Raw genomic sequence first — 26,241 nt, 5'->3', positions numbered from 1 at the left:
AGACAAGACAGGAAATAGAACACAATCACCGATAACGCCCATGACGGAAAACGAAAACCCCGGGGATGAAAAAGAAAGAAAGCACAGGATGACAGGAGACTTCAAGACGCCCCCAACGCACAATGCACATCGCATCCGCCTCAAGAGATCTTGTCCAACAGCCTCCTCCTTCTCCGATCCACCAACTCCTCCTGCACCTCGTCCAGACTCGGCAGCCTCCATTCGACTCCATCGCCAGCATCCCCAGGCAAAGGTTCCCAGCCATCCTCGACATCATCCCCCTTTCTGCGCAGCCTCTCCACGGCCTCCTTCTCCTTCCCTTTCTCATACGCCACCAACGACCCATCCTCCTCATCCAACCCATACCCGAAGTAATTCGCATCGACCTTCTTAGTCGCCACATCCCCACCCCTCCCGCCCTCCTGCTGGTCCTCTTCCGCAGGCCTCCCCCGTCTCGCGGCGGCCTCAAACATCTCCTTCACGCCCGGCAACTCCCTCGCGCGCCCAAAATAGCGATATCCCTTCCCACCGCCGGGGATCTCTCTCCCATCGTCGTCAAACACCCGCCCCGACCCGCGCATGTAATTCGGCCCGCCGAGATTCCGAATCTGCATCTCCCACGTCCACTTCTCCTTCATCAGCTTGTTGATCTCGTCATTCAGATCCCGGATCTGGTAGTCGCTGAGGCTGAGTTCCTGGATGCGAGACACCTTGCGCGAGATCTCTTTGAGCACTTGTCCGCGCCATTTCTCGCACATGGGGATCGAGTCCACGGAGGTGATGGCTTTGGGGCGGCGCGTGCGCCCAATGTCGATGATTCCGAGGTCCGCGGCTTGTTGGGCCCGGAAGCGGAAGAGCATCGATTGGGCTTTTTCACTGTTGCGTGCCTGTGCAGGGATTTTGTTAGCTTTGGGGTAGTGAGTTCTTGGGGGGCCGCGGGGGTGAGGGAGGGGAGGAGAAGGGTTTTTGAGGGGTGTGAGGTGAGGGTCGGGAATAGGTTTCGTTCATCATCTTGGGAGGGTTGAGGAACAAATCAAAAAGATTGAAGAGGTGGGCCGTTGGGGCGGCTTTTGTGCTTACCATTGTGAAGAGCGGCGCGGGGAATCCCCGTTGCTGATGGAGTAGGAGGGAGACGTCGAGAGGATGAGGTGAAGAATGAGAGGCGTTGCTTCTGCCGGCGTTGCTCTTCGGTCGTGATCCAAGCTTGGGTTGGGTGGTTCCACCGCCCGCCCGTTGCCCAAGCGAGCGTCAAGTTCTGCCGCGCGGCTAACCCGCCGCCGCCCCATGGCTCGCGACGGCCGTTGCAACCCTAATACATCATTGGTTGCTGGCATAGCGTGCTCAAAAGGGAGCTGATTTGCTATCAATATGTATGGTCAGCAATGAGGGTCCAAAAATACAGACTTTGATCTTGAGTTGTTCGATAGAATCTATACTTCGCATCAAATCAAGATTGACACAAGTCATACACACAGCATAGGTATATTTTATAATCTCAAGAACAATAATAGTAGATCCTCAAATACAAACAGCCGTCCATCTCATGTCATCAAAAGGCATCATGAACCATCAAAACACATCATATAGCATAGCATACACGACAAAATCACTAAGCAGAATCCAAGCGCCGTTGCCCATCTACACTCCATAGCCATGCAGGGCTGCCATTATCTCATAGTCGTAAGGTGTCGCTCAGGCCCTGGATGAATGTTTAGCGCCTGAATTCAGAGCGAGCGATATGCTCAGCAGGGTCAACCTGCGAGGTCGTCATGTTTCTTACAAGAAGCCTTTGGTGTTGCTGGGCATCCGCTGGGGTACCTCGCCTGAAGCGAACACGCTGCTCCCCCTCCTGCTTCCAGCGTCGCTGAAAGCACCGACGTGGCCTCGGCCGAGGACGCTGCCTCGTTCCACCCGGAGCGCTCTCCAGCCCTCCACCTCACGCTCCAGTCGGAGCGACTTCTCCCGCTCCTCCCGCAGTTCCCGCTCCGCCCGGCGCGCCTGCAATTGCGTCTCAGAGTCGCTGTGTTGGAGCTCTTCAATGTTCCGGAGAAGACGCTCGATCTTTTCTCGGCCCTTGGTGACGTCATCATTAAGTTGGGCATTCATCTTATCCCGCCGGTCAATCTGGGACTGGAGGTCTTTGACCGTACGGTCCACGTTGCGCAACGACCGCTGCTCGGAGCTGTGCTTGGTCTCCTGGTCCTCGAGATGGGTTTCGAGCTGATAATTCAAGTTTTAGCTTCTTTCTGTCACGACGTCGAGTATTTCTAGGGGAAACTTACCTCCTTGATACGCTTATGCAGGAATCGGACATCCTGACTGCCTGAGGAGTAGCTCTTTGTCTCCAGATCGACACACCGCAGTTGTGACTCCTTGAGCTGCTTCTCCAATGCGGCCTTGTCCTTGAACAGTTGAGCGTTTGTTTCCCTTTCGGCAGTGACTTCCTTTTGCATCTCCGTCGCCAGAGCTTCAGCGCGTCTCATCTTGCCCACCGCGGCTGCGGAGACATCTTCTTGCTGAGCGAGCTGAGACTTCAACTCTAACAGCTCACGATCCATGCTCGCAGCGTTGCGCATAGACGGGCTTTCTCCCTTGGCGAGATCCTCAAGCCTCTCGCCCGCTTCCGTTAGCCGTGCCTCAAGCATCTTCTTCTCCTTTAGTAGCATATCTCGTTCCGCAGTCACATCATCGACTGAGGTCCGAAGAGTTCTAACCTGGGACAGCAAGGTGACAACCCTGCTCTGGGCTTCGTTGTGGGCGTTGACCGTCTCATCGCGAGATGTGGTCACGTCTTGAAGCATGATGTCCATACGAGCCTTCTCCTTAGCCCAAGTAGAGCTGTTCAGGACTTCGTTGTCCCACTTGCTGCGCAGGTCTTCGAGTTCTTCACGCAAACGGGAGCTCTCCCCACGAACGTTCAAAACCTTCTCGCGCTCCATTTCCAGTTCGTTGTTGAGCGTCGAAAACTCGCGCTGGTACTTTTGTCTAGTCTGCTCCATCGATGTCTCCTTGTCTTCGATGTCAATGGCGCGCTGATTTCTATAATCTTCAAGTTCGTTCTGGAGACGCTGTTTGGCCTGGAGTGCGCCTTGCAGTTCAGCCGCTTGATCCTCCATTCTAGCTTCTAGAGACTGGGTCTGGCGTTGCAGATCTTCCACGAGAGCATCCATCTGCTTGCGTTCGGACATTATCTGTGCACAGGTGTCTTCAGCCTCCTTGGACTGGGACTTGGCAAACTGTTCCGCCCGAGTAGCCTTCAGGACGGCAATTTCGGCTTGTTCAAGCTTGCTGAAATACTCGTCGGCACGAGTCTTGTATAGACTCATACTGGAGGCCAGGTCAGCGGACTTCGATGTTTCTGCATCCAAGCGAATTTGCAGGTCGGAGAATTCCTGGAGGAGCTGGTTCCGGCTCACGGCGTCCTGATCCTTAGCAACCTGCAGCTCCTGGAATTCGGAGCGTGAATCACGGAGCTCCACCTCCAACGTGGCCTTCGCGCGTTTGATCTTTTCGAACTGGGCCTTGACATCGCCGAACTCTGCGATGGCTTCGTTGTGGACTTTAAGCAGAGAGCGCCGGGACTGTTCCTGAGAATTAATCAAGTCGTAGAGTTCTTCATGTGACTTGGCCTGAACATCACGCAGCGAAAGATCTCCAGACCTAATACTCTTTTCCAGCGCAGAGACCTTCTTTGACGAGTCATCGAGCTGATCATGCAGGCGTCCATTCTCGCGTTCCAGAAGCTGCATCCGTCGGAGCGAGGGGCTCTCATCCTGCCACATATCACGACCAGGGGTGGATTGGGCAATTTGGTTCTGGAGATGCTTGTTCTGCATCTCGCTCATCTGAAGCCGGTTCTGAAGCTCTTCAATCTCGGTCGCCATATCCATCCGCTTCTGGTAACCTACCGTATCCACGGTTTTATCAGACCGGGCAGAGTCATTGCCTGTTTCGTTGAAGTTCAGTCTCCGGTTCGGTGTTGTCGGAGTGCCAAACTTCTTCCCGATGGCGTTCTCAGAGTTCTTCCTTAGGTGAGTAGGAGTCCTGGTGTTCGAGACTTGGTTCTGGTCGATTTCCTCCAACAACGCGCGCTTGGATGAGGCGTAACGAGCATCCAATTCTTTCATCTCATCACCGTGTCGACGGCGCATTTCTGCTAACTGGGCCTCTGCCCGGCCATACTTTTCTTCGGTTACTTGCAGCTTGCTCTGTGTCGTCTCCAGCAACTGTGCCAGGTCAACTTTCTTCGCCAGATCAGGTTGTACCTTCTCCCAGCTTTCACAAGAATAATCAGACTCAGGCTCGACAATCTTGTGCAGCAGCATTAACTGGCGATGTAGATCGTCAATCTCCTTGTTGCCCGTGTCAAGCGAAGCTTGAAGCTTGCGCGTATTTGCTTGCGCTTGGGTCCTTAGTTGTCTCTCGGTTTCGAGATTTCTGTTAGCCTCTGCCAGTTGAATGTTGGCAGCGGACGCTGCCTTCTCCGCATTTCGACTAGCCTTGTGCTCCCGGTTGACTTCATGGTTCAAATCCTCCAGACTCAAAGACAGCTTCTCTTTCTGCTTTTCAAGAGACGTGATGTTGACTTGAAGATCCCCAAGTTGACGACTCAGTTTCTTGCTGTCATCTTCAAGCTTTGCCTTCTCCTTCTGAAGAGTGGTGATACGGAGGCGTTGGTTATCGCTAGCCCTTGAGGTCGACCTGGCTATGTCCAGATTCTTCTGTTGAATCTTTGTCAGGAGGGCACGGTTATCGTTCTCTGATGCTGTAAGTCTGCCCTTGAGCGTAACCAATTCTCTCTCAAGACGTTCCTTGTGCTGATCATGCCGGATGCGGAAATTGTCTGACTCGGCAATAGCGTGAGTCAACTCCTGTATCCTGGCCGAGAGGCGTGATCTTTCAGCTTCCACGTCTTCTAACTGACGAGCTTTGTCCTCGAAATCCTTCCGCACACTCTCGAGACGCTCGTTAGCTTGCTTCATAATGTTGCGCTCGATGTCGGCTTGTGCATTCAGCCGAGAATCTTCCACCTTCGAAAAGCGGTCCCGAAGCTGAATCAGCTCGCTCTGAAGATCTTTGCGTGAGCTCTCAGCAGCAACTCGGGCTTCAGTGGCGCGACGGAGTGTGTCCTGCTGAATGTACATCTCCTTTTCAATGATGATTTTAGATTCATTCAAAGCAGCGAACTTGTCCTTCAATTCTGCCAAGTTATGCTCCGCAAGCATTTGCACATCGTCTCTCGATTGGCGCTCCCGACTCAGATCCGCCTGTGCTTTGAACAGCTGTGCCTTCAATTCCTGAGCCTGCTGCTCCAGAAGCTTTCGACTTTCGCCCGCTTCGGCATCTTCAGACATCTTTGCCTCCAGGAGGTTCTTGACATCGGCGGCTTCTCGCTCGAGCTGAGCCTTCTCTGATTTCATGGCATCCGCCTCGGCTTGGACTTCTCGTAGACGATTCTGCATGTTATCGTGACGTGTGTTAAGAGAGACCTTTTCAGACTCCAGGTAACGCTTCTCCTCCTCACTTTTCTTCGCGTCGTTCCGCAGAATCGCCATTTCGCTTTCCTTTCGTCGAAGCATCTCTTCGTAGCCAGTTGACGTCGAGGAGAGGTCAGAAATCTGCTGCCTGATAGTCCGATTTTCTTCAATCAGATCTCTGATATGTTTGGTTGATAAATCCAAGTCACGAGAGGTCTTTGCAAGCTTGACCTCAAGATCTTGGTCGGTCTTCAATAGCTTGGCCTCCAGATCTTGCAGTTTGCGCTCCTTCAGGTTGAGATGACTTTGGAGCATCTTCATCTCCTGACCGACTTCTTTGATCTGGTTGTCCTTCTCCACAGTAGAACTTTCCGCATCGGCCAGCTGGCGTTCAAGCTGACCCAAACGGACTTGCATCTCCTGTTTCTCGTTCTCGAAACGTTGGATAATCTCTCCTGCCTGTTCGAGTTGGGTTATGCGAAGCTCCAGTTCGTCATCCGTTCTCTTCTTTGCCGCGATCAAATCGTCCAGCTGGTCCTCAAGGCTTTCTTGGTCCGCGATTGCTCCGGCCAGCTTCTCGCTTAGCTCGACCTCTCGGACCTGGAGTCTCTTGAAGATCTCTTCCTTGTCCAGAGCCAACGCGCGTTCACTCTCCAGAGTTTGTTGGATTTTGTGAATCTCGATCTCAGTACGGCGCCTCTCTTCTTCTAACTTTTGCCGATCTGCCGAGTCTTGGTTCATCTTGCTTTCGAGCAGTTTGATCTTCTCGTCTCGTCTCTTAACTTCGTTTGCCGTGCGAGTCTCTCCCAGTAGAGGCTTCATCCGAGAGAATAGTCTCCACCATGGGTTGGACTTCATTTGCAGGTAAGACGTAAAATTATGCTGAATGATGCGAGTCGCTTCAGCGCGATACAAGCGTTTGTTCGAGATTCGCCGCTGCACAAATCCTCGTGCAACGGACTGAAAGCGAGTCATAATGCTGCGAATAATCTGGTCACGTTTCTCTTCCAGCTCCGCCAGAACACCAGCCCTAAAGAATACCTTTGTACGACCGACTCGGTACCAAGCAGGGTCCAGTCCAAGCTTCTGCAACATGACATGAGCGGCGTTTCGACCGTCCAAATAGCCTTTGGGCATTGCAGGACAGAGAACCTCATAACGTTGACGGAATTCGGCAAATGAGAGCCGGTTAGGGAATCCGGTGCGCGCAATTCTTATTCCTTCCAGTACACCATTGCAGCGTAGCTGGTCCAAGACAAGTGGTGCATTGAGCATTTTGGGGCGCTTCTTATGGTTTGGTATGATACACCTAACGAAATGGGGGTGCGTTGAATGCAGCTGGTTCATAAGGCTGGAAAGCTGCTCCTTGTGCCTTTGCGCTACTGTGCGGAACAGGCCTTTCTTCACTCGGCTTTTAGGATAATCGCTGTCATCATCAGTGTCTCTGCAGTCAGAGAACAACTTGGCGACATGTTTCTCCTCTGATCTTGCAAGAAGGCGAGTAACATTATCGTTTAGAGGGTCCTTGTTCTTCTCGAGCCAGTCCTCCGTGCTATACTCCACGGCGGCAGCATAGTGGGTAAGAACGAATCCCTGGCTCAAGCGAGAAGCACGGTATTTCGGCGATTTTCGGTCCCAGAGCGAATGCAGCTTTTCCGTAAACGACTTGTCGGTGGCCTTTGGCATGACACAGTCCTCATCTAGACATGAGAATATACCGATGGGATTGGTCAATTCGATCAGGTCAATTGTGGGCTGCAAGTCCTTTCCGAAATCGATAAATTGCCATTCAATCTGCTCTCGTGCATATTCCTCCTGCTCCAAGACGAACATGTGATGATTAAAAAATTGCTGCAGCTTTTCGTTCGTATAGTTGATGCACAGCTGCTCAAAGCTGTTGTTCTTGAAGATTTCGAAACCAGCAATATCGAGAACACCAATAAAGAAGCTGTCATCGCTAGGTACTGTGCTTCGGTCTAGCTGGTCGTTGATGCGGTCGACAAGATTTCCGAACCCACGTTCATAAATACCCTTGGCTAGAGCGTCCAGTGCTAGCCGCACCTGTTCGGGAGTTTGCACTTTCTCCACCCACTCACGGCCTGCTTTGACCTTCGGATGCAACAGACCCTTTACGAATAGCTCAGGGGCTATACCCAGCAAGTGACAAGCTCTCTCAACGCTGTTTAGCGAGTCACGACCGAGGGCAGCTTGATCGGCCCGCAAGCTTTCCTTGACGATTGTGACATTTCCCAGGTGGAGGACGGCGGCAATAGTGCGGAGAATACACATCTGGTCTTCCTCGGAGAAGTTCATAACATGGAACGCTTCAATCAACATCTTCCACTCGTCCTGGTCAGATACTCCGGCGATGTTGGCATTTCCATCTCTGGTGTACGCGAAGTCCTCAATTTGCAAGTCTGACAAAAGGAGATCCTCCCGGAGCTTCCGGTCTGCGCCCCTTAGCAACTGGTAGAAGACATGATAGTTTCGCTCGTGAGCATTAGGCTTCACAACCCGGGACTTTTCCAATAGATACCAGTTGATTGAAGCTCCCGATATCTGCCCGGCTCGGGTAAATTCGATCCGTATGAACTTTCCAAACCGAGACGAATTGTTGTTCCTGACTGTCTGGGCGTTTCCGAATGCCTCCAGAATGGGATTAGCCCTGAGGATTTGTTGTGAAAGGGTAGACAAGTGCTTGGTACCGGACCGAGCATATGGAGTGTCGGTGGTAGCGACGGCAGCCAGGTACTGGATAACTTTCTTGGTGTTTTCTGTTTTACCGGCGCCTGACTCCCCGCTTTATTCTCAAGTTAGCCGGCGCGACAAGTCACATAACTATCCTAGTACTGTACTTACGTCACTAGAATACTCTGATTCTCCCCTTCCTCTACCAAGTTCCGAAACGCCTCGTCTGCCATCGCAAAAATATGGGGCCGGTTTTCGTCCCGGTTTCGACTCTTATACATCTTCACATACTCGTTGGAGTAGATGGGCAACGGGCAATAGGGATTTATTGTAACAAGGAACAGTCCCGAGTAGGTCTATGTCCTGACGCGTTAGTCTGGCATAACAGTAAGTGGGTTCTGAGACGATGCACTGACGTAGATAAGATCTGACTGGTATCGGGTATGTAGGTTGTGTACCACGGAGGCTTCATTCAGGTGGGTGAGCTCTGCCATATCATCGGCTTTATCGAACTTGGCGGGGTTGACCTTGTCAACCTGGTCGGCCTCTACCTCCCTTTGCTGTTATCCAGTAAGCGATCCCACCCCAATCACACATAGACTAAGCAGTTATACCTCTCCATCATCGGTCTGGACTACCAATCGGCCCCCTTCCCCTTCTTCCAGCACAAGGCCTCGCACGAACGCCTTTTCCGGGTCGCGTAGCCAGACATATTTGTTGCCCGAAAAATCATTGTCGCCTTCTTGGCCCCGAATCTGATCCGCCCCTCGGCGGAGTTCTTCCGATTTAATAAAGTCTGGCGCAAAGGTTCCTGACGCCACATCGTTCCGTAATGGACCGGACCGCTCACGATTCGTTGTCCGGACTACCAGCGGGGACGGGGAGTGCGATATAGAGGACGAGTTGCGAAAGTGGCCGCGGGCCTCTTCGAATTTCCCGGGGGGCGTCAACACGGCCGACTTGGGACGCGCAGCTCTTGTCTGTAGACCGGGGGAGGGCGACGGCGACGGCGATCCGCGATTGAAGGGATTGGCCCGTTTAGGGGAGCCATTTAACTGTGAGGGTAGCATATCTTCGTTAAAACCAATGGGGCATCATTCAATGACAAGTCGTAATCATAACAGTTCAGTATTAACGTAATGGACGCCCGAACAAGGAGCTGTCAGAGTGAGTCGGCACGAAGCATCCAGGCCAAGGGAGAGGGCCGGGGGAGAGAGAAGAGCCAGTCAAGTGAAGGGTGAAAGAAGATGGGGAGGTGGGAAGTGGAAGGTGGGAGTTGGAGGGTGGAGAGAAGTTGGGCTGAGGCACGTTCAGCGAGGCTGCAGCAGCATGCCTAAGTAGTGGTGAAGTAGTACGTAGGTTGCTGGTTGACAGTCCGGCCGGCCGTCGTCACCCACACTGACCACCGGCTGGCTCCTGGGGTCTCCCCGATCCGCTGTTTGTTTACATCCGCCGTTCCTCAGGCTGCGGCCGCCGATCATGCGCTAGCCCCGATCTGGAAGCCACCGTCACGTGGCAGACCCGCGGCACGAAACTCACTCGATCTTTTCCGGGTTGGTTCGGTTTCGTCGCTCGCTCCTCCTCACGTTCTAGTCACCATCGATCGATCGCGTCTTCTCTGGTTCTGGTCGCATCTATTTCTCTCCCTTTCCCTTTTCACTGCTCGTCCTTCCCCCCCCCTTCCCCCCCCCTTCCTCTCCTCTGCGAAGAGAGGAACGGAGTCTTGGAGTCCTTGTGCAGACTACCTCATGTATAGCCGAGTGTGGTTTCGATTCGATCCGGACTCAACCTTCTGCTCCTTTCTGCTTCCATGACTTTGATTCGATTTTTGCCGCCTCGGTCTTGAACGATGTGGGATGCCTGAACACACGCGTTAGACGCGACGAGGTAGATTTTTGCTTACGGGACGCAGACACTACTCATCTTTTCCAAGTGCGCACGCGGTCGCCGCTCATCTCAACCATGTCTAATTATCCCCCGACGCCGTCCTTTGTGGGACCGAATTATAATCCCCAGTGGCCCCCTTCCAACCCATCTCAGTCCACTGCTGTACCTTCCTTAATGCCACCTCATTTCCCCTTCAACCAGAATCCGTCTCCTATTCCCCACCCTCCCCAAGACGGTGCGAATCGCTCGTTTGACTATACCTTCGAAGCCTATAATGCAAATTCTCAACTTCCGGGATTAGGGGGTCCGGGCGCAGCTGGACCTATACCGCCACCGCCATTCCCCTTCATGGCTCCTTTCGCCGCGGCGCAGTTTCCCCCTCCTTTCCCCCTCCAGATGCCACCGCTAAGATACCCGTCGATCCCAATACCTTCCTCCGCTCCAGTCTTCGAGCCCTCCCCTCATCCCATGACCGACTTCCAGCCCCAGCGCGACCACTCTGACCCGACCCGCGCAAGACCTCAGCTGCCAGTCGCTCCTGCCTCGGATCCCGATCCTGACCGGGAAGAGGGTGAACTCACCGACCTAGATGTCCCTCTACCGACACGTTCAAAACAAAGTGATCCGAGATCAGCGCGGCAATCAGTGCACGCTCTTCATCCTCCCAAGCGCCTGCCACAGAACCGAGACGGCGGTTCCTCCGGAGTTGGCTCAACGATGAAAATAAGTTCAGATGCAGGTCATGGCTCAAACGGCTCTGCCGTGTCAGAAGGCTCGGGGCGAGATGGTTCGGATGTCGAGAAGGGCGAGGCTTCGTCAGAAGCTCACCTGTCCTCGAGAAGCAGCGGATCCCGTAATTTACCCTTTGCTATCACATACTATCCGTCTGGCTGATGTTTTGCAGCGTATAACCCTGCGCTTCCTATTCTTGGTGCACCGCCTATGCCGATCGAGACAACCACTTCCGAAGCTCCAGCTTCATTAAGACCGCAACATGAAACTGTTTCTGAGAAGGAAGCTAACAACGCCATGTCAAGTGACTCGCAATCGCTTGTTAACGGTGGAAGGTCACCGGCGCAGCTTCGCGTTCAAGCACAAGGAGCACTCTTGAGCTTAGCGCCTCACAATATTCGATATGGAGAGCTTGTTGGAGAAGGTATCAACCCGGATGTACTTCGACAGCTTTATGAAGAAGTGGGGATCAAGATTGCCACTCCGCGACCTGACGCTGCGTTGGATTCCGTCCCTGAAGACACTCTGTCTGCCTCCGAGCGTCCAGCGATTGATCACCCTTCAGACCTCGAGCACGGGCGAGAATCAACTGATGTCTTGGGTACAGAGATAACCTTAGCGCAGCATCCTTCCCCTGTTACTGCTGCCGCAGTAGCTACACCTTCTCCACCATCAGGCACAAAGCCTATGGAACGAAAAGAGGTGATCGCACGTATGCTTGCTGCAAAGGCTGCAAAGAGGTCCGGGGAGCCCGTCCCACCACAACCAGAATCGACGAAGGAAACTCACTTGCCTGTCAATCTGGAACAGCCAGATGCCGACAAGGCGGCGACAGCTTCTTCCACACAACAGCTAGCAAAAGAGAAGGATGTCCGGGTAAAAGAAAAGAACAAGGCACAGACTGAGTTGGCTAGACAGCGCATCGAACAGCTCAAGAAGCAAGGTCTGATGAGGAATGGGCTGAAACCGCAGGCCGAGTCCATGCCCTCGGACCAAAGTCAAGCATCCAGTAACTCCGGTCAGGATATGCTTCCAGCCCCCACTCCGGCGCCAATCCAACACCCATTGCCTGAACGCCCCCCCGATCCGGAGTCCAATGCTCATGCTCGCATACCTGGCCTCTTCATGACGGACCAAGAACCCAGTGCTGTATATACAGCTACCCCAGCGACCGAAGCATCTGCCGATGCGACACCACAGCCTCGCATTAACCAACGCAAACGGCCCCGGGCGTCTGATTTTGATGAGCCTGTGCCTATTCCCAAGAAGACCTTCAACAACACCGTGAACCATGTTGTTCCGGAGGCGCAGAGACTAGTCATCGATATCAGCGATGACGAGTTCTACGGCGATGACGAAAACGATAGCATGGACATTGACACTCCTGCAGGGAAGGATCTGCAAGATGCGGAAAGCTTCCTGGGAGCGTTTCCACCGGCCGACCTTTTAACTCGTCCAAAAACGGCATCGAGTCAAGGGTTTTCTACTACCTCGGTTACACCACAGGGCTCAAGGAATAACGATCAGGAACACCAGGAGCATCTTCGGAAAAAGGACTTGGAAATCAAAGCTATGCACAGGCGCATAGCCGAGCTTGAAGAACGCAAGAAGGCAAAGCTAGCAGCGAGCCGTGCTCAGTCTCCTCGTGCCACTGATTCGCGGGGACCCTCGCTTCTTACGAACCCTGTCACTGCCGATGATGTCAGCGATGTATCAAGAGCATCCCTAGATGCTGAACTGGGAGGAATGTCTACTCCAGCCCTGGATATCAGGCTGTCTACTTCCGCTGATATTACCCATATCGAGAGGATGAAGCTCAAGTTGTTACGCAGGCAAGAGATTGAGGCTGGCCTTCCTGCATTGGAGGCGGAGATACAAAGGTCTGAAGCAAAACTTGCCGAAGTCAATGACGAAGAAGACAAACTGTCGTTGGAGATCACGAAAGGAAAAGAGGGCCGGAGGCAGCTTCTGGACGAACTGAGAACTCTCAATCTAGAACTGAATGGGTTGACTTTTGAAGACGTTGATACAGCACTGCTTCGCTTGCAGACCAGGGAACAACTCAACACGCAGGAAGGTACTGTTTCTGACTCACCTTGCACCGTCTTTAGCCTCCTACTTCAGTACATATGGCTTACTTTTTTTACTGTCTTTTAGGCCAAGTGGACCGACAAATTACAGACGAGAATGAGATGCTACCTGAAACGTTCAAGTCCAGAACGCCTCTAGAGGAATCAGGTGTCGTTCAAGAATCATCTCTACCTCAAGCACCTCAAGCACCTCAATCCAGTTCTGCCAGAGGGTTGAGCACCATATCCGTTGACAAAATGATGGATCACATCAGCGACTCTCCTCACGATCCGTCTACTGATTCTGACTCTACTGGTTCTGCAATGGACGAGTCTAGCGACAGTTCCAGCGATGACTCTGATGATCAACATGGCATGCAAGCCCGGACACCCGTTCCGGAGACGGGCGAAGTATGGAGCCCCAAGGCACCTACTGAGGATGAGCAGCCGCATGTCGATGAGTTGGGTGCAGCCAATATCCACCATCCCATCCCCGAAGACTCGCAATCTGCGAGCTGTGAGCCCCAGGTTGGCATGATCTTTGACGAACAGGCGACTCGAAGTTTGGAACGATCATCCCGAGAATCATCAGTATCAGATGCATATGAGCCTCCAGAGCCGGAAGTCACTGCCAGCCCAGCAGATTCAACTTACTCTCCCCCCTTCAGCCCTGCCTCTCCTGGTCCCATCGAACCCACCGAGGTGTCAAGCCTTTCGGTCGACGAGACGAAGCAGGCCGAACAGCCACTAACAGGAGTCGTCCAGGAATTGGAAATTGAGCAGCCAATTGCTTCTACACAGGTTGGCGTTCTGGATGTGCGATGCACCGCGAATCGACCACGGGCTGGATGCTAACAGACTTCTAGCATGTGCGCCAACCAGCGGAATCCAAGCATAGATTTTCACCCTACAGTAGTCCACTGAAGTATTTCAAGGCTTATCGCTACCACCCGAACTTCACTGATAATGTTTCGGACGGCTATCGTTCTCTAACTTATAGCCATAACATCGACCCAATGAAATGTCTTTGTCCGTTCGAAGCTGCCGGTGGAGTTTGCAACGATCGGTCCTGCGAATTCCAGCATTTTCGTGACATGACTCTCAGCGGTGCGTCGACAGATCTTAACCATCACATGCAACATTACCCACTCGCAATCTAGGCACTGGTTTTTAGTGACCTTCATCTACCTTGCTGTCCCCTTTCCCGCCCCTTTGTGCCGCGCTTTTGACGCCTTTATTTTATTTGCCCCCGAGACTTGCACTGTGCGGATGCTGACACCCAGGCCCGTTAACCGCGACAGATGACAAGATTCTTGTCCAGATGGGATCGCTCCGAGAGGGCAAAACACCCGAGGAGAAGGACGAATACATTGCAGGATTGAAGCAGATTATCAACGACATGCGGCGCGACAAGGTGAAAGACTTCGGCACCGTGGCCACGGAAATAGCCGCATACCGTAGACGATTTCTCCAAGACCCATCACGGGTTCTGCCGTTGTAACCATCCGAAGGTCAAGCTACACACTCGCTACTCTCTTCGGAGAGCTCCTCTACTTTTACAAGGTGAGCTGCCGACACAGTCGTGTGACGATAGCCAGGGCCATCTGGCGAAGCACTTTCGTACAGACGAGCAAGTCAACTAGGAGTCGCTTCCACTGAGCCCCAGCAAAGGCAGTGACTGCGCCCGTCCATCATACCTCACCAGCTCTGTTTCTGAGCCGGGAGGTTCCTTTCCCCTCACCCTTCTTTTTCCAGTTCTTAGCCAGCCCCGCGTCTTCCTTTCTGACCTCTAAGATCTGGTATCTCTTTGTGGGGGACACCAGTGGGCATCTCCACCTTACCTTGTTTATCGATTGCTACTTGGCGTACAAAAGCGAGCCTGGAGTTGGGGGGACAATTCTGCTCTGCCTTTAGGAAATGGGAGTAAGCTCATCACCACACCACGACACCCATGCCGGCCAGAACAAGCGAGACCAGAGGACGCGCCAGCACTCCTAGTCGATCTGGTCCGGTAGTCACGGTATGGTGAAAACCAGAAACATTGACACCAGCGGAGTACTCCCCTTGGACAGGATGGGAATGTACAGCAGGGCGTTTGGGCATAAGGAGTACATAGCGATAGCGAAATATTGATTCCGATTCTTTATCTCAGCGACTGAAAAAAAAATCCCGTTTCGTTAGTAGTAGTCTCAAAAATGCCTCACGTGTCAGGCAAAAATGGCTCGCATCCCCACTTCACAGCATGGAGTACACGCTACACATATTATCTACAGCCCCATATCTATCTAGTCCCGAGTCCCGAGTCTCGACACCTGGCGCCGCACACTAGATAGCTTCCAGCCTTAGTCCCTCCCACAATTCAATAGTTTCTTCCCTGCGCCTACGAGACAATTTGCTGGGCGTCTAGCGCCTATATCTAATCTAAACCGGGGGGGTGGGAGGGGGGCGTGGCAGTGACACAGCCGCAGCGCAGTGCGGCGCGCGGAACTTTTTCCGTCCGCCCACAACTTCGAAGAACGATGAATGAAATCATCTCATCTCATCTCACCTCCTTAATCTTTCCCTGATCCCAATGCAGTAAATCACTCAACCCACTCCACCTCCACTATGATAACGCGCAAGATCAAGAAATGTCAATGAGGCAGTGTTTGTTCGCTTGGTTAGTTAGTAATGACTACGGTTTCTTACTAGTTAGTTTGGATGTGGTTGGTATATGCGACCGACTGACAGCCTGAGTCAAAAGGTCGTTAGATCGGGGTTAGGGTGCATGAATGCATGCATGAAACTGTGAGTGCTGTGCTGTGCTGCACGAGTTGAACTGAGTCAGATGTGTCAGCCTGAGGTGAGGTCAGTGGTTGGTGGTCACGGGGTTAGTGGTTACTCGTGGAGGTGGAGGATGAGTACTAGTCAGGTATACAGCACAGCATGCAGTGCAGCATTCCGGTGCCAGCCGATCGACCCGGGGCGGGGAGGGGAGGCATTTGATGATGTGTATGAACTACTTTCCTGCGGAGGAGATGAAGCTAAGGAGGGAGGGATTTAGCAGGGAGGTATAGTATCTACTCCGTACGGAGTATAGTAAGTAAGGGGAGTGTCCCTCCCGAGGGGGCTGTACCTAACTATTGTATTGGTTGTGTTGCCCGGGCGCCCGCCCGCCCCGCCCGGAAACGAACATGGCAGTTAGTTCTATGATGTATGTATGAATGTATGTGCGGAGTACCTTTACCTTTGCCCACTATCTATCTTTAGGGGTGTGGTGGTTGGATTGAGAAGGTACTACGACTTACGGACGGATGGGCTATTGATAGTATATACTTACCTAGTGGGGTGCGGATGTGATGTGATGTGATGTTGTATGGTACTATGTACTTGGGTGCACGCAGCATGCAGTATGTAGGTACTGTGGGATAATAATTTTTCTGGGGGTGAGGTTGAAGGAAGCAGATTCATTCGAAGTTGTAGTATGTATGTGTCATGTCTGTAGGTGTAAGGGGGGTAAGGCGGTGGTTGTGGTTGTGGTTGGGTACTAGTATACATAGTACAATCGGTAGATTGGGGGTTACGGAGTACTACCAAGCCAGGTACGACATATATACATCAACATATTCAGGACCGCCGTTGTGGGTGAGTGGGTGGATACTCGGGAGGGAATTTTCTAGTATTCTAGATAGTAGGTCGTAGGTACGGAGTAGTAGATAGGTTGTATGTATAGATCTCTGCTGTGCTGCGATGTATATTTCGATGATGGGCGTCTGCAAAGACGGAATATCGTACATACGTACATCGTACATCGTACATACGTACATCGTACATCGTACATATTAATTAACATGGACTTCCGTACCTGCCGGGCGGCTATCCGGGCTGACAGGATGCGAGGCGCATGGAATATGTGTGTGTGTGTGTGTGTGTGTGTGTGCAGATGAAGCATGGAATCGATTCCAGAGGGTGCGAGTTTCTAACGGTGTTGGTGAAGTGGTAGTTAGTAGATAGTCTGGAATAATCTATCTAAATTGACACTAGATAGATAGATAGATAGATAGTGGTGAGCTAGCTGACTCGTAAGTATGTGTAGTACTCCATTTTCAACTCTTCACCCTCGGGGAGGGGGAGGAGTGGGGAAGCGCCGGCCCCCAAACCACTACGTAACTGGAGTCTGGTGGGGAGGATCCGCTGGTGTAAGGCTAAGCCATGGAAACTATCAGTATCAGACCCATCTTCTACCTTACCCGACGGCCCAGTATCTATTTAGACAAGTCCGTGTCGCTGACCAAACCCAAGGAATCAATATTGGGATGCGAAGCCGGATATCATGATGCCATGGGTGGATGGGTACTAATCTAGTATCTAGTGCTTATTGCTGACGGGAGAGCGCCTTGTTGCAAGCCATGGAACGTGGTCGTCAGGGTATTGGTTGCTTGGCGGCCAGTAGGGTTGGCTTGGCCGGGCGGTAAGGATGGATATATATAACTTATGTACGGATTACTTACCGACGGGGATCACGCACATGGGGAACTGGGAAGAAGGGATGAGGGATGGAATAATCAGCCCGGGGATTGGGCGGGAATGAACCAGGGGGAGGCAGGGAGGGGTGGGGTGGTACAAAGGTGTCGAAATTAGGAGAACGGTCAGTCCAGCGTGGTAAGGCACTCCGGGGTAAATATAGAACTCGAGGGGAGAGGGGGGGGAAAGGCAGAAAGAGAGCCAGCCTGCGGGGATCTCCTACCGCATTGGGCATTGTGAGGTTGTACAGAGCGGCAGAGTACAGGAAGATGGAAATGGAACAAAGAAACAACTGAGACAACTTTAAAAATAAACCTCGAGAAAAAAAAAAAAAAGAAAGCAAAAGCAAAATCAGCAAATGCAATGCCTGCTTGCATTCACGTCACTTGCGGATGAGGAGATGACAAATGGGCGGAAGGAAGAGGAACGTTAAGCGTAATCACTCACTATCAAGATCATGCCATGTGGCTGCTGGGAAGGGAGGGGCTGGTCTGGGAGAGCGACTTAATAATATCGCATACTTACTTCTGTCGAGTAAGTATCCACCACCCATGTGTGTAGCCCCAGTTTCACGGCTGCCAGGGAGCTGAACGGCGGGGGTGTCACTCCCGAGCCGGCCAATCATCGGCCGCTGCGAGCATCAGTCCAGGAGACAGTTAGTACACAACGGTCGCTAGTAGAGGGGCTATCCACGCAGGTTGAATCCTCACGAGAATCGCATCCAGCTGAAAAAGACTAACTCACTAAACTGACTGACTGACTGGACTGACATTCCTTCCTTCCGGGCCTGTCTCTGTCTGCCCCTGCCATAGTTGCAGTGCAACCGTGACCCGACCGCGCAACCAGACCCTATACGGACCGCCCAATCACGCCCTCATGCACCGCCCTTCCCAGACACCCAGACAGGACCCAGTCTGTCCCTGAGGCCCGTATTCGAGGTGAATCACCGCGGGTCAGCCATGCGAGCTGAACGGGCCGGGTCGGGTTTCAGGTTTCAGATTACTTATCGATATCTCGGATTCCATGAACCCCAGAACCCAGAAAGGGCTGGCTGGCAGGCAGGCTGGCTAGCTCTCTGGGCGGTCGACCGCCAGTTCCACCCCGTACATAGGGTTAATGCATAGCGATACCGAGAGAAAGGGCGGTGGATTCGCAACCCCGGTCGCCAGGCGTGGCTGCATGATCTGCATGACACTCGACTGACACGGCCGAATGATCCCCCGCCCGCGCGCTGTACGCCTGGCCATTCAGCGCCCGCAAACCAACTACCAAGATTTTGCGGCTCGGAGGGAAATGGGCCAGCCTTGGGCTATTTGTTATTTGAGGGGGTCACTGACAGACACTACTGACATTGACAGGTGGGCGGTGGGCGCAATACCGGAGGGAGGAGGTTCGCCAGGTGACGCTCGCTCTGGGCGTCCCTCCGATCCGCGACACGTGCGGGCGGCCGCCCCTGGTGGTATCTAGTAGATACTAGATAGATAGGGTTGTACTCCGTAGCACTATTCAGGTATTCCCTCCCCCCCTCCCCCTGATTATACTACCGCTCCTATTACATCGTGAGGATCCCGAGTCGAGTAAGTACGAGATTAATCATTCGATGTCCTGATTATCACGTCATGAAGGATCCGTCGCGGTAGGGATTTGATTCCTTTTGCAACGTGCTGATTACGACGGACGGCTACGGGGGCGCGGGGATCGTCATCAACTGAGAAAAGAGGCATCTGTGCTGGTACATTATTGATCCAACCGAAATCTAGTCTAAACAGGAGTCGCACACAGATCTAAAGGACAAAAAAAAAGAAAAAAAAAACCATATAGAATGACAAGGGAGATGACAACACGGAAAAGCAAGCGAAATGTCCCCCACGGCCCACCGTCCGTAACTCCAAGGCATTCTCCGTGGCTGCACGACCGAGCCAGTCCAGCTCGCGCGGACGTGCAGCCGCCCCAACTCTAAGCCGTATATTTAGTACAGTTCTCGAAGCGACGCCCAATATGGCAAGCAGAAAGTCAAAAACAACAAAAATAAATAAAGTAATATCAAATAAAACGTTCCTGGTATATGCAATCGCTCATGCAATATCATCAAACAGAAGATGAAACAAAAAGGGAAATTCAAAAAAGAGCCGAGATGGGAAAAAATCAAAAACCCTGACTCCAGGTCATGTCTGTTTCATGTTTCATGTAGGTCATAACGGAAAACGCTCAGTATACCCGCAAGTCAAAGCTCGGGGGCGTTCTATATTAAACACTGCGTAGTGCACAGCCTTGATGTCTGTACGAGAATGTGTTAGCCATCGTCATCGAGTCCGGATAGGTCTCCAGGCTCCGTACCTTGATACTCTCAGGCTTGTAACTCATTTTGCGGGCTTGCAGTAAGGGCAAACAACATGCGTACACATCACGCATTTTGGTTGATTCTGGTATAGCTTTGGTCCATCGCCGCATTTGCAGCAGAAGTACAGGCCGGAATGGCTGGTGATACCGCGGGAACCCTGGTTTTCCATTTCCGGCAGAACAAGACCGTGCCGGACATGGGCGTGATATAATGATGGCCGTTGGGGGGACGATAGACATCCAATGGCCGAAGACATGTTTGCGACAGTGTGGAGTGAGGGCTCAGAGGCCCGAGGAGCTGGGGCTGAAGGGTAGGGCGACATCTCGTGGCAGTTGTGTAATGAATTCACCGCGTCATGTGCATCGACGGGGCAGTCCTGGCAACGCTCCTCCCCGCACTGGGTGCAGGCTCGTTGCAGGTCCATTTGATGAGGCCCGTGAGAGCATTCGCAGCAATACCACAAGCCAGACATGGTAGAGGGTGATGGTGGATGGACTGGTGGATGGATAGATAGATAGATGAGAAGCCAGACCTGTGCTTGGTAGGGTCGCTGGCTGGAGGCAGTGATGGATGGAAGCTGAAGCTGAAGCCGAAGCAGTTGCAGATGGATGGATGATGTGAAGTGGACTGAGTGAATGAATCCATCCTGAGGACCGGGTCTGGTCGATATTTAAGCATCGAAGAGGATGAGAATGCAGCACTAGCGATGATTCAGAGCCAGGCCACAAGGCGCCCTCGCTCTAGATTGTGGCTGATCTCACAGCAGCGCCCTTAGGCAGGCAGGTCTTCATCTCAGTCATCAAGCCAGGGCCATACCTGATCAACGCCGGGGCCATTAGGGTCGATCAACCAACGTGGCTTGGCGACCCCATTGCTTTTTGGGATCCCGAACCGTTTGTACGGGGTGTGCCTGGGCAATCAGCAGCGACGGCGCTACATTCGAATCATGGTGGGGGGTCTTACACAACCCCATCGTAAGATATGCTGGCGGGTTGACTCAAAGCACGGCCAGGGTCCACCAGGGTAGGGGGAAGTGGGCAAGTGGGCAAGTGGGCAAGTGGGCAAGAGGTACCTGGGCAAGTACCTTTCGCGAAAGGCGGAATCCGGCGAGGCTTGGAGGCTCGTTTTTTGCCCCGGAGAGCCCGCCCGGAGACTCCGCCCATGTCGCGTATTGGCTGCTGGCGCTCGCCAGTCGCCAGAGAATTAATTCGGGGTCTCTGATTAATTGCCAGTATCTGCTTATGTCCCCCCTTCATACCTCTTGGCCTCGAGTTCGTTCGTTCGAGTCTATTCCGACGGGCGATGACTCGGCGGGCCTGGCAGGCCTCTGCTGCTGCGCCTGTGCTGCCTGGTTGTGGCCTTGGGAGGGCTCCACTTGGAAGGTCACCAGCGCCGTCGGTTCAGGCAACGTCGTGACTGTGCCTCAAACTTCTCAGGGTTCTAGATCTGACTCTGACTCTGACTCCGACTTCTTGACCGTTCGTTTCCCCTAGTTGACGGCCCGTCGATAAGCCTGTTCGGCGTGGTTCTGTCGGTCTGGCGTTCGCGAGTCGCGACGCCCGCTGCGACGACTGACTGCTGCTCCCCGTAAGCAGGCACCCATGCTAGTTCTGCCTAAGCCATCAACGCCCGTCCGTCTGTCATCATCACCCTGGCACATGCCCATGCCCTTCCATCCAAATGACGTCTTGCCGGCTACACCACGAGTTCATAGTAACACTCGCGATGACTGACTGACCTCGTTCATCATCTCTGACACTTTCTTCGCGCCTTCCACTCTATCGCTCCTTGCTACTGCCCACTGCCCACTGCCCACTGTCCGCTTTCCTCGCATTCTTCGCTCCTTCTCCTTCGCATCCTTCCTTCCCGCTACGTCGCTAGCCGATCCCTATTCTTGGCTCGTCCGATCTGCCGCGTGAGGCTCGGGTCATGTGCGCCCAGGCGGCCGACGCACCTTCTCCATCACGACGGATGTCCGTCCGTACTAGCGACCGGCACTAATTTGGTGTTGCTGGTTGGCAGCTGAACCTCGAGACACCGGGCGGCCTTATCGCAAGCTGAGCTTGACTCCGTGCTCCTTACTTCGGTGTCTTCCTGTGCAATGGCACAGCTACAATGCAGCACTTCCAGGGAAGTGGGCATCGCCAGTTCCAGCTCCATCATCGCGTGGTCGAGGCCCATAAACAGGACATACTCCCTGCGAGTCCGAAGTCCTCTCCCAGGTCCTCCATGCGCTCCAGACACACAGTCGACCATGCTTTCACCAGCCATGGTGGCACCAGTCCCGCGTCGTCGAGCATGAAGCCATTCTGGTGATGTTTACAAAGACTGGCAACCTAGAGAAGCCAGAAACATTCCACAGGCAGCAAAATTGGTGCCTTTTCCCCCCTCATTCCCTCATTCCTTCCATCTTTATTCCCGTCTTCTTCTTTAGATATGACTGATGTGATGTCTCACCCAGAGGTACTATGACTCGAACTGTCTCATGTTGTGCCTAGGTTGACGCCTGCGATCGATGATTTTGCCGATACCCGGACCATCCAAGGCCATCGCTAGGCACTGACACCAGCAAGATTAAGTTTAGAGCTCTAGATGGACGCGTAGCCGACCGTCCGCCGCGCTTGTATCCATGAGAACTGCTTAGACCCGAAGCCAGGTTGCTAAATAGAAAGGCGTTGCTGGATAGGATAGCCATACTCTATACAAAGTACCTCGACTCCGCATGGGGAAAAGTAAACATGGATGGCCGCTATCATCACGTGATCCAACACATGACATCATGACTTGTGTTTGCCTGGTTTGCACCACGTGCCTGTCACGTTCCTGGAAGCCTAACGCTGCAATCGCAGCCTCTTTCTTCCTCATTCCTGCTCTCCGTCGTCAACCCCTATGCCTCCCAGGGCCGGTGCCCCATTATCATTTTCTCCTCTGCTTGCTGTACATAATTTTTCATCGTGTTAATATGGATGTACATGCGGGTTGAATCCTCCGAGACTGGCCAGCTTACTGTTCTCCGATGCGGAGGAGGCGTTTGTAAGCCTTCCACGTTCGACTTCAAATGGCGCGCCCCGACAGACGCATCAATCTCGCAGTCGCCCGGGCCATCCCGCCAATATTACTGTGTATAGTTGTCTATGCATGCTATGTCGTTACTAGGCCATTATGCAGTAAGTTTGTCCGATATTTCGGTTTGCTGCGTCGCTAAACGTCCCGAAACAGTCGACTATCTGATCCGCCCTCTTCCCAAATACCACCGCGGCAGTCGCGTGGGCGCTGGTGCAGCCATCCTTGTCGTGTTCTACCTTCTCATTACAATCGTTATCACCACCTATCTCCGCTTGTTGTATAATGTCTCCCGCGACCCCGGCCTCCTCCCGCGAGCTTCTCCGCCGACGAAGGAAGAAACAGCGACGGAACCTTCGGATCGCCGTCATCGGAGGAACGGATGCCGTCCGACACCGCAACAGACCGAAAAATCAACGTCATCGGACGAAGACGTCGAAGGGGGCCTTGGACACAACGCCGAGGGAGGCGCATTCCCATTGGATACATCTGGATTGGAAAAGTTCTATACCAAGGACGTGTTTGTTTGTCAGGATGATGGACGACCGTTGTATTGCTCCACATGCTGTAACTACAAGCCAGATAGAGCACATCACTGCCGGGAGGTTGATCGATGCGTGCGGAAGATGGACCACTTTTGCCCTTGGTGAGTATTATCACCTGCGGTGGAGGATTTTACTAACAGCCGTAAAGGGTAGGAGGTGTCGTCTCGGAGACATCTTTCAAGTTCTTCATTCAATTCGTATTCTACATCCTAATTTTTTGCGCTTTTAGCCTGATCATCTGCGCGACCTTCACTGCCGAAATTAAACGAGAGGTGAGCCTGGGACCTCGGACACCATTTTTGGCCAAGTATTGACTTCTGCAGACTGGTGGAGCCAACGTTCACCTGGCCATTGGTATTGGACTGTGAGTTCTCGATTTTAGCGGCAGACATTCGAATTGTCCTTCTGACCGTCAGCAGGAGCTCTCTATTCGGCCTTTTCGGCCTTGGCATGACACTAAGTTCCGTTCAACTTGCCATGCTGAACCTAACCACGATTGAAAACCTCAATCGTCGATCCGCAGTGTGGACCTTGGCCATCCGCGTGCCTAGCCACATGCTCTCCCGACTCAACCCTGAGTCGCGGTGGGCTCCGACGTTCCGCACCATCACCTACCCCCTACCCCCCGCACCTCTTAACCCGGAGGCCGCAGGCGAATACCAACCGCCTGGAGAGCAACACGTCTTCGCCATTCTCCAGACTCTACCGGGTGAGAACCCCTTCGACCTCGGCAGTTCTTTCCGGAACCTCCAGCAGGTCCTGGGATATTCCGTCCTCGACTGGTTCCTCCCTCTCAAGCAAAGTCCGTGCGCGGAGCGTAAAAACACAGAAAGCTTCTTCGAACTCGGACCGGTGGTATCGCGACTGAAGAAGGAGGCTGGGCTAAACCCAGCCTAACAACAGTACACACGGGGAGCATAAACAGAGGAAGACGGAGCACACATAGACGATCGCAGGAGTAATGCATGCATGTTGGTTGATCCATAGACGCATTGCACATGCCGAGACGTATCATTAATCCTGGCAGATACAGCCAGTCTGTTATCTGGTCCCGCGCGCTGGTCTGATTCATTTATCTAGATTCGCTCCTGTTCTTTTTTTTTTCTTGATTAGACTGGACTGTTGGTCATGTCTGGAGTTACGGTGCATACATACATAGGTACTAATACGGATTAATTATTTACCCTTCCTCGTGGCCGTGGGTCAGGCGACACTCACTGCAAACTTGCAAACTGCACACCATCGGAGATCCCGGATGGAAGATCATTATTATTATTAAGTACTATATATAAATCGCCGATTAGAGCGGAAACTACACCCGCACGTGGCGATAGCCTCACCTCGTGCGTGGCGTAGGAGAATCCAGGGGTCCTCGGAACTTAATCTCGACGACTTCTGTTAGCGTAGCGTATATATCACATCACATCACATCACCATTACCATCACCATTACCCGCGCCATCGGACACACTAGGTACACCATTATTTATCCGAGCCCACAACAGCAGAATAGGCAACAGAAATCAGCACCGCAGAAAGTCAATAATGCATACATAGTAAGTATTAGTATTTGATTCCAGTACCGAATATGAATGCCTAGTATCCTTGTAGTGCCAAGCATAGCATGATGTCACTGAAATGAAGCCCACATGAAATTGAAGTATCGCTTAGTTGCCTACCCTACCGTAAGTACCTGTCTATGTCTAATCTGGAATGTATGTATGTATGTATGTATGTAAGTCCATCATCACCCACCCACCCACACATGGATCCATCGAGAGTGAGTACCTATATACCTACGGAGTGCTACGGAGTAGTGGTAAGTACATGCATATAGTAGTATGCATCCCGCACAGACAGAAAATAGGCAGCAACAGCAATAACACATATCCACTAAGTAAGTACATAGTAGGTTTTTAGGTACCTAGTATACATTGCATACACGAATCAACCAACCAAGTACAGGACAAACCGGATATGAATGAAGTACGTACCTGGATATGATATTTTGGTAACTTGTTCTATTTCTATTTTAGAAAGATAGATCGTGCATGTAATCACATGCCATGCCATGACTTTCCTTTTCAGACCATGGTATGCCATGGTATGCTTTGCTATGCTATGCTCTGCCATCCCATCCCATCCCATCCGGAAAAAAAAAAGGGTTGGTGGGAGGAGGGAAGGAAAAGAAAGGAAAAAGAAGCAAAAAAGAAAATACAACCAATGTAAAACACCGGCAAGGAACATACCCGAAAGATCCTGATATGGATAAAATCATCACAAGAATTGCAACACCGCACGTCTTCGTGCAAGATAGCATGACAGATATATTATACAGCGGAACAGAAAACAATAGGGGTATGATATCAAGAACAGAACAGAAGCTTTCCAGGTTCCAGCCCCAACGTTTAATCTTACCCGGTGTATAGAATGATGGAAGAAACAAGCCCGAAAAAGTGTGGTGTAGTGGTACATGCTAGTGATAATCATAGTGATGATGGTGATTGCGACAGCAGAGACTGCGTTCATTCCGAAACGTTAAACTCGTGACTCATAATATGTGGGATCAGACCGGATCGCCCCTCAGGCTGCAGGACAATCGTGGCAGCGGGAATGACCGCAGACGGTGCAACGGCCGGCGCTGAGGAAAGGGTTGTTGTATTGGTGGCAGGAGCAGCAGGCCCACCAGCCAGCCATGGAGGGTCTGGTGGAGGCGTCCGACGTTGTGGAGGTGGTGGTTGAGCGGGCGGGGAGACCATTGTGTGTGCTGGGGCTGGGCTGGTTGGTGATGGGATGGGGTTGGAATTGAAGGTAGGATGGGGGCGACCTTGAAGACTCTTGGAAGTCTAGAGGGTTGAAAATGGCTCGTAGAGGTTTGAAGGAATCGTGGAAGATTTGGAGTACTGGTGGATTGGAGTCTGGGCAGTGGGAGGTTGG

The 26,241-nt window shown here is 52.5% G+C and overlaps 4 protein-coding genes across 4 annotated transcripts; 2 read left to right on the top strand and 2 right to left on the bottom strand.

Moving 5' to 3' along the window:
• Window positions 1-140: 140 nt before the first annotated feature.
• Window positions 141-890, bottom strand: BO70DRAFT_283268 (pre-mRNA-splicing factor ISY1; the record flags this gene model as incomplete). Its single annotated transcript, XM_025539083.1, has 1 exon — window positions 141-890. A coding segment is annotated over one exon (750 nt), but the record flags the coding sequence as incomplete, so codon positions are not given.
• Window positions 891-8,586: 7,696 nt separating this feature from the next.
• On the bottom strand, window positions 8,587-9,451 carry BO70DRAFT_358351 (type II myosin). Its single transcript, XM_025542268.1, has one exon. The coding sequence runs from the start codon at window positions 9,233-9,235 to the stop codon at window positions 8,774-8,776; it is 462 nt and encodes a 153-aa protein (XP_025403327.1). The 5' UTR covers window positions 9,236-9,451; the 3' UTR covers window positions 8,587-8,773.
• Window positions 9,452-10,127: 676 nt separating this feature from the next.
• BO70DRAFT_283449 (uncharacterized protein) lies at window positions 10,128-13,708 on the top strand (the record flags this gene model as incomplete). Its single annotated transcript, XM_025539091.1, has 3 exons — window positions 10,128-10,905; window positions 10,957-12,861; window positions 12,948-13,708. The coding sequence occupies 3 exons, from the start codon at window positions 10,128-10,130 to the stop codon at window positions 13,706-13,708; spliced, it is 3,444 nt and encodes a 1,147-aa protein (XP_025403326.1).
• Window positions 13,709-22,579: 8,871 nt separating this feature from the next.
• Window positions 22,580-24,476, top strand: BO70DRAFT_358345 (DHHC family palmitoyltransferase). The gene is made up of 5 exons (XM_025542267.1): window positions 22,580-22,864; window positions 22,916-23,406; window positions 23,454-23,577; window positions 23,629-23,669; window positions 23,725-24,476. The coding sequence occupies exons 1-5, from the start codon at window positions 22,841-22,843 to the stop codon at window positions 24,200-24,202; spliced, it is 1,158 nt and encodes a 385-aa protein (XP_025403325.1). The 5' UTR covers window positions 22,580-22,840; the 3' UTR covers window positions 24,203-24,476.
• The last annotated feature ends 1,765 nt before the right edge of the window (window positions 24,477-26,241 follow it).

This window comes from Aspergillus heteromorphus (assembly GCF_003184545.1).
Source record: "Aspergillus heteromorphus CBS 117.55 chromosome Unknown BO70scaffold_2, whole genome shotgun sequence".
NCBI classification, from domain to species: Eukaryota; Fungi; Ascomycota; class Eurotiomycetes; order Eurotiales; family Aspergillaceae; genus Aspergillus; species Aspergillus heteromorphus.
This window is presented reverse-complemented; position numbering and strand designations above follow the sequence as displayed.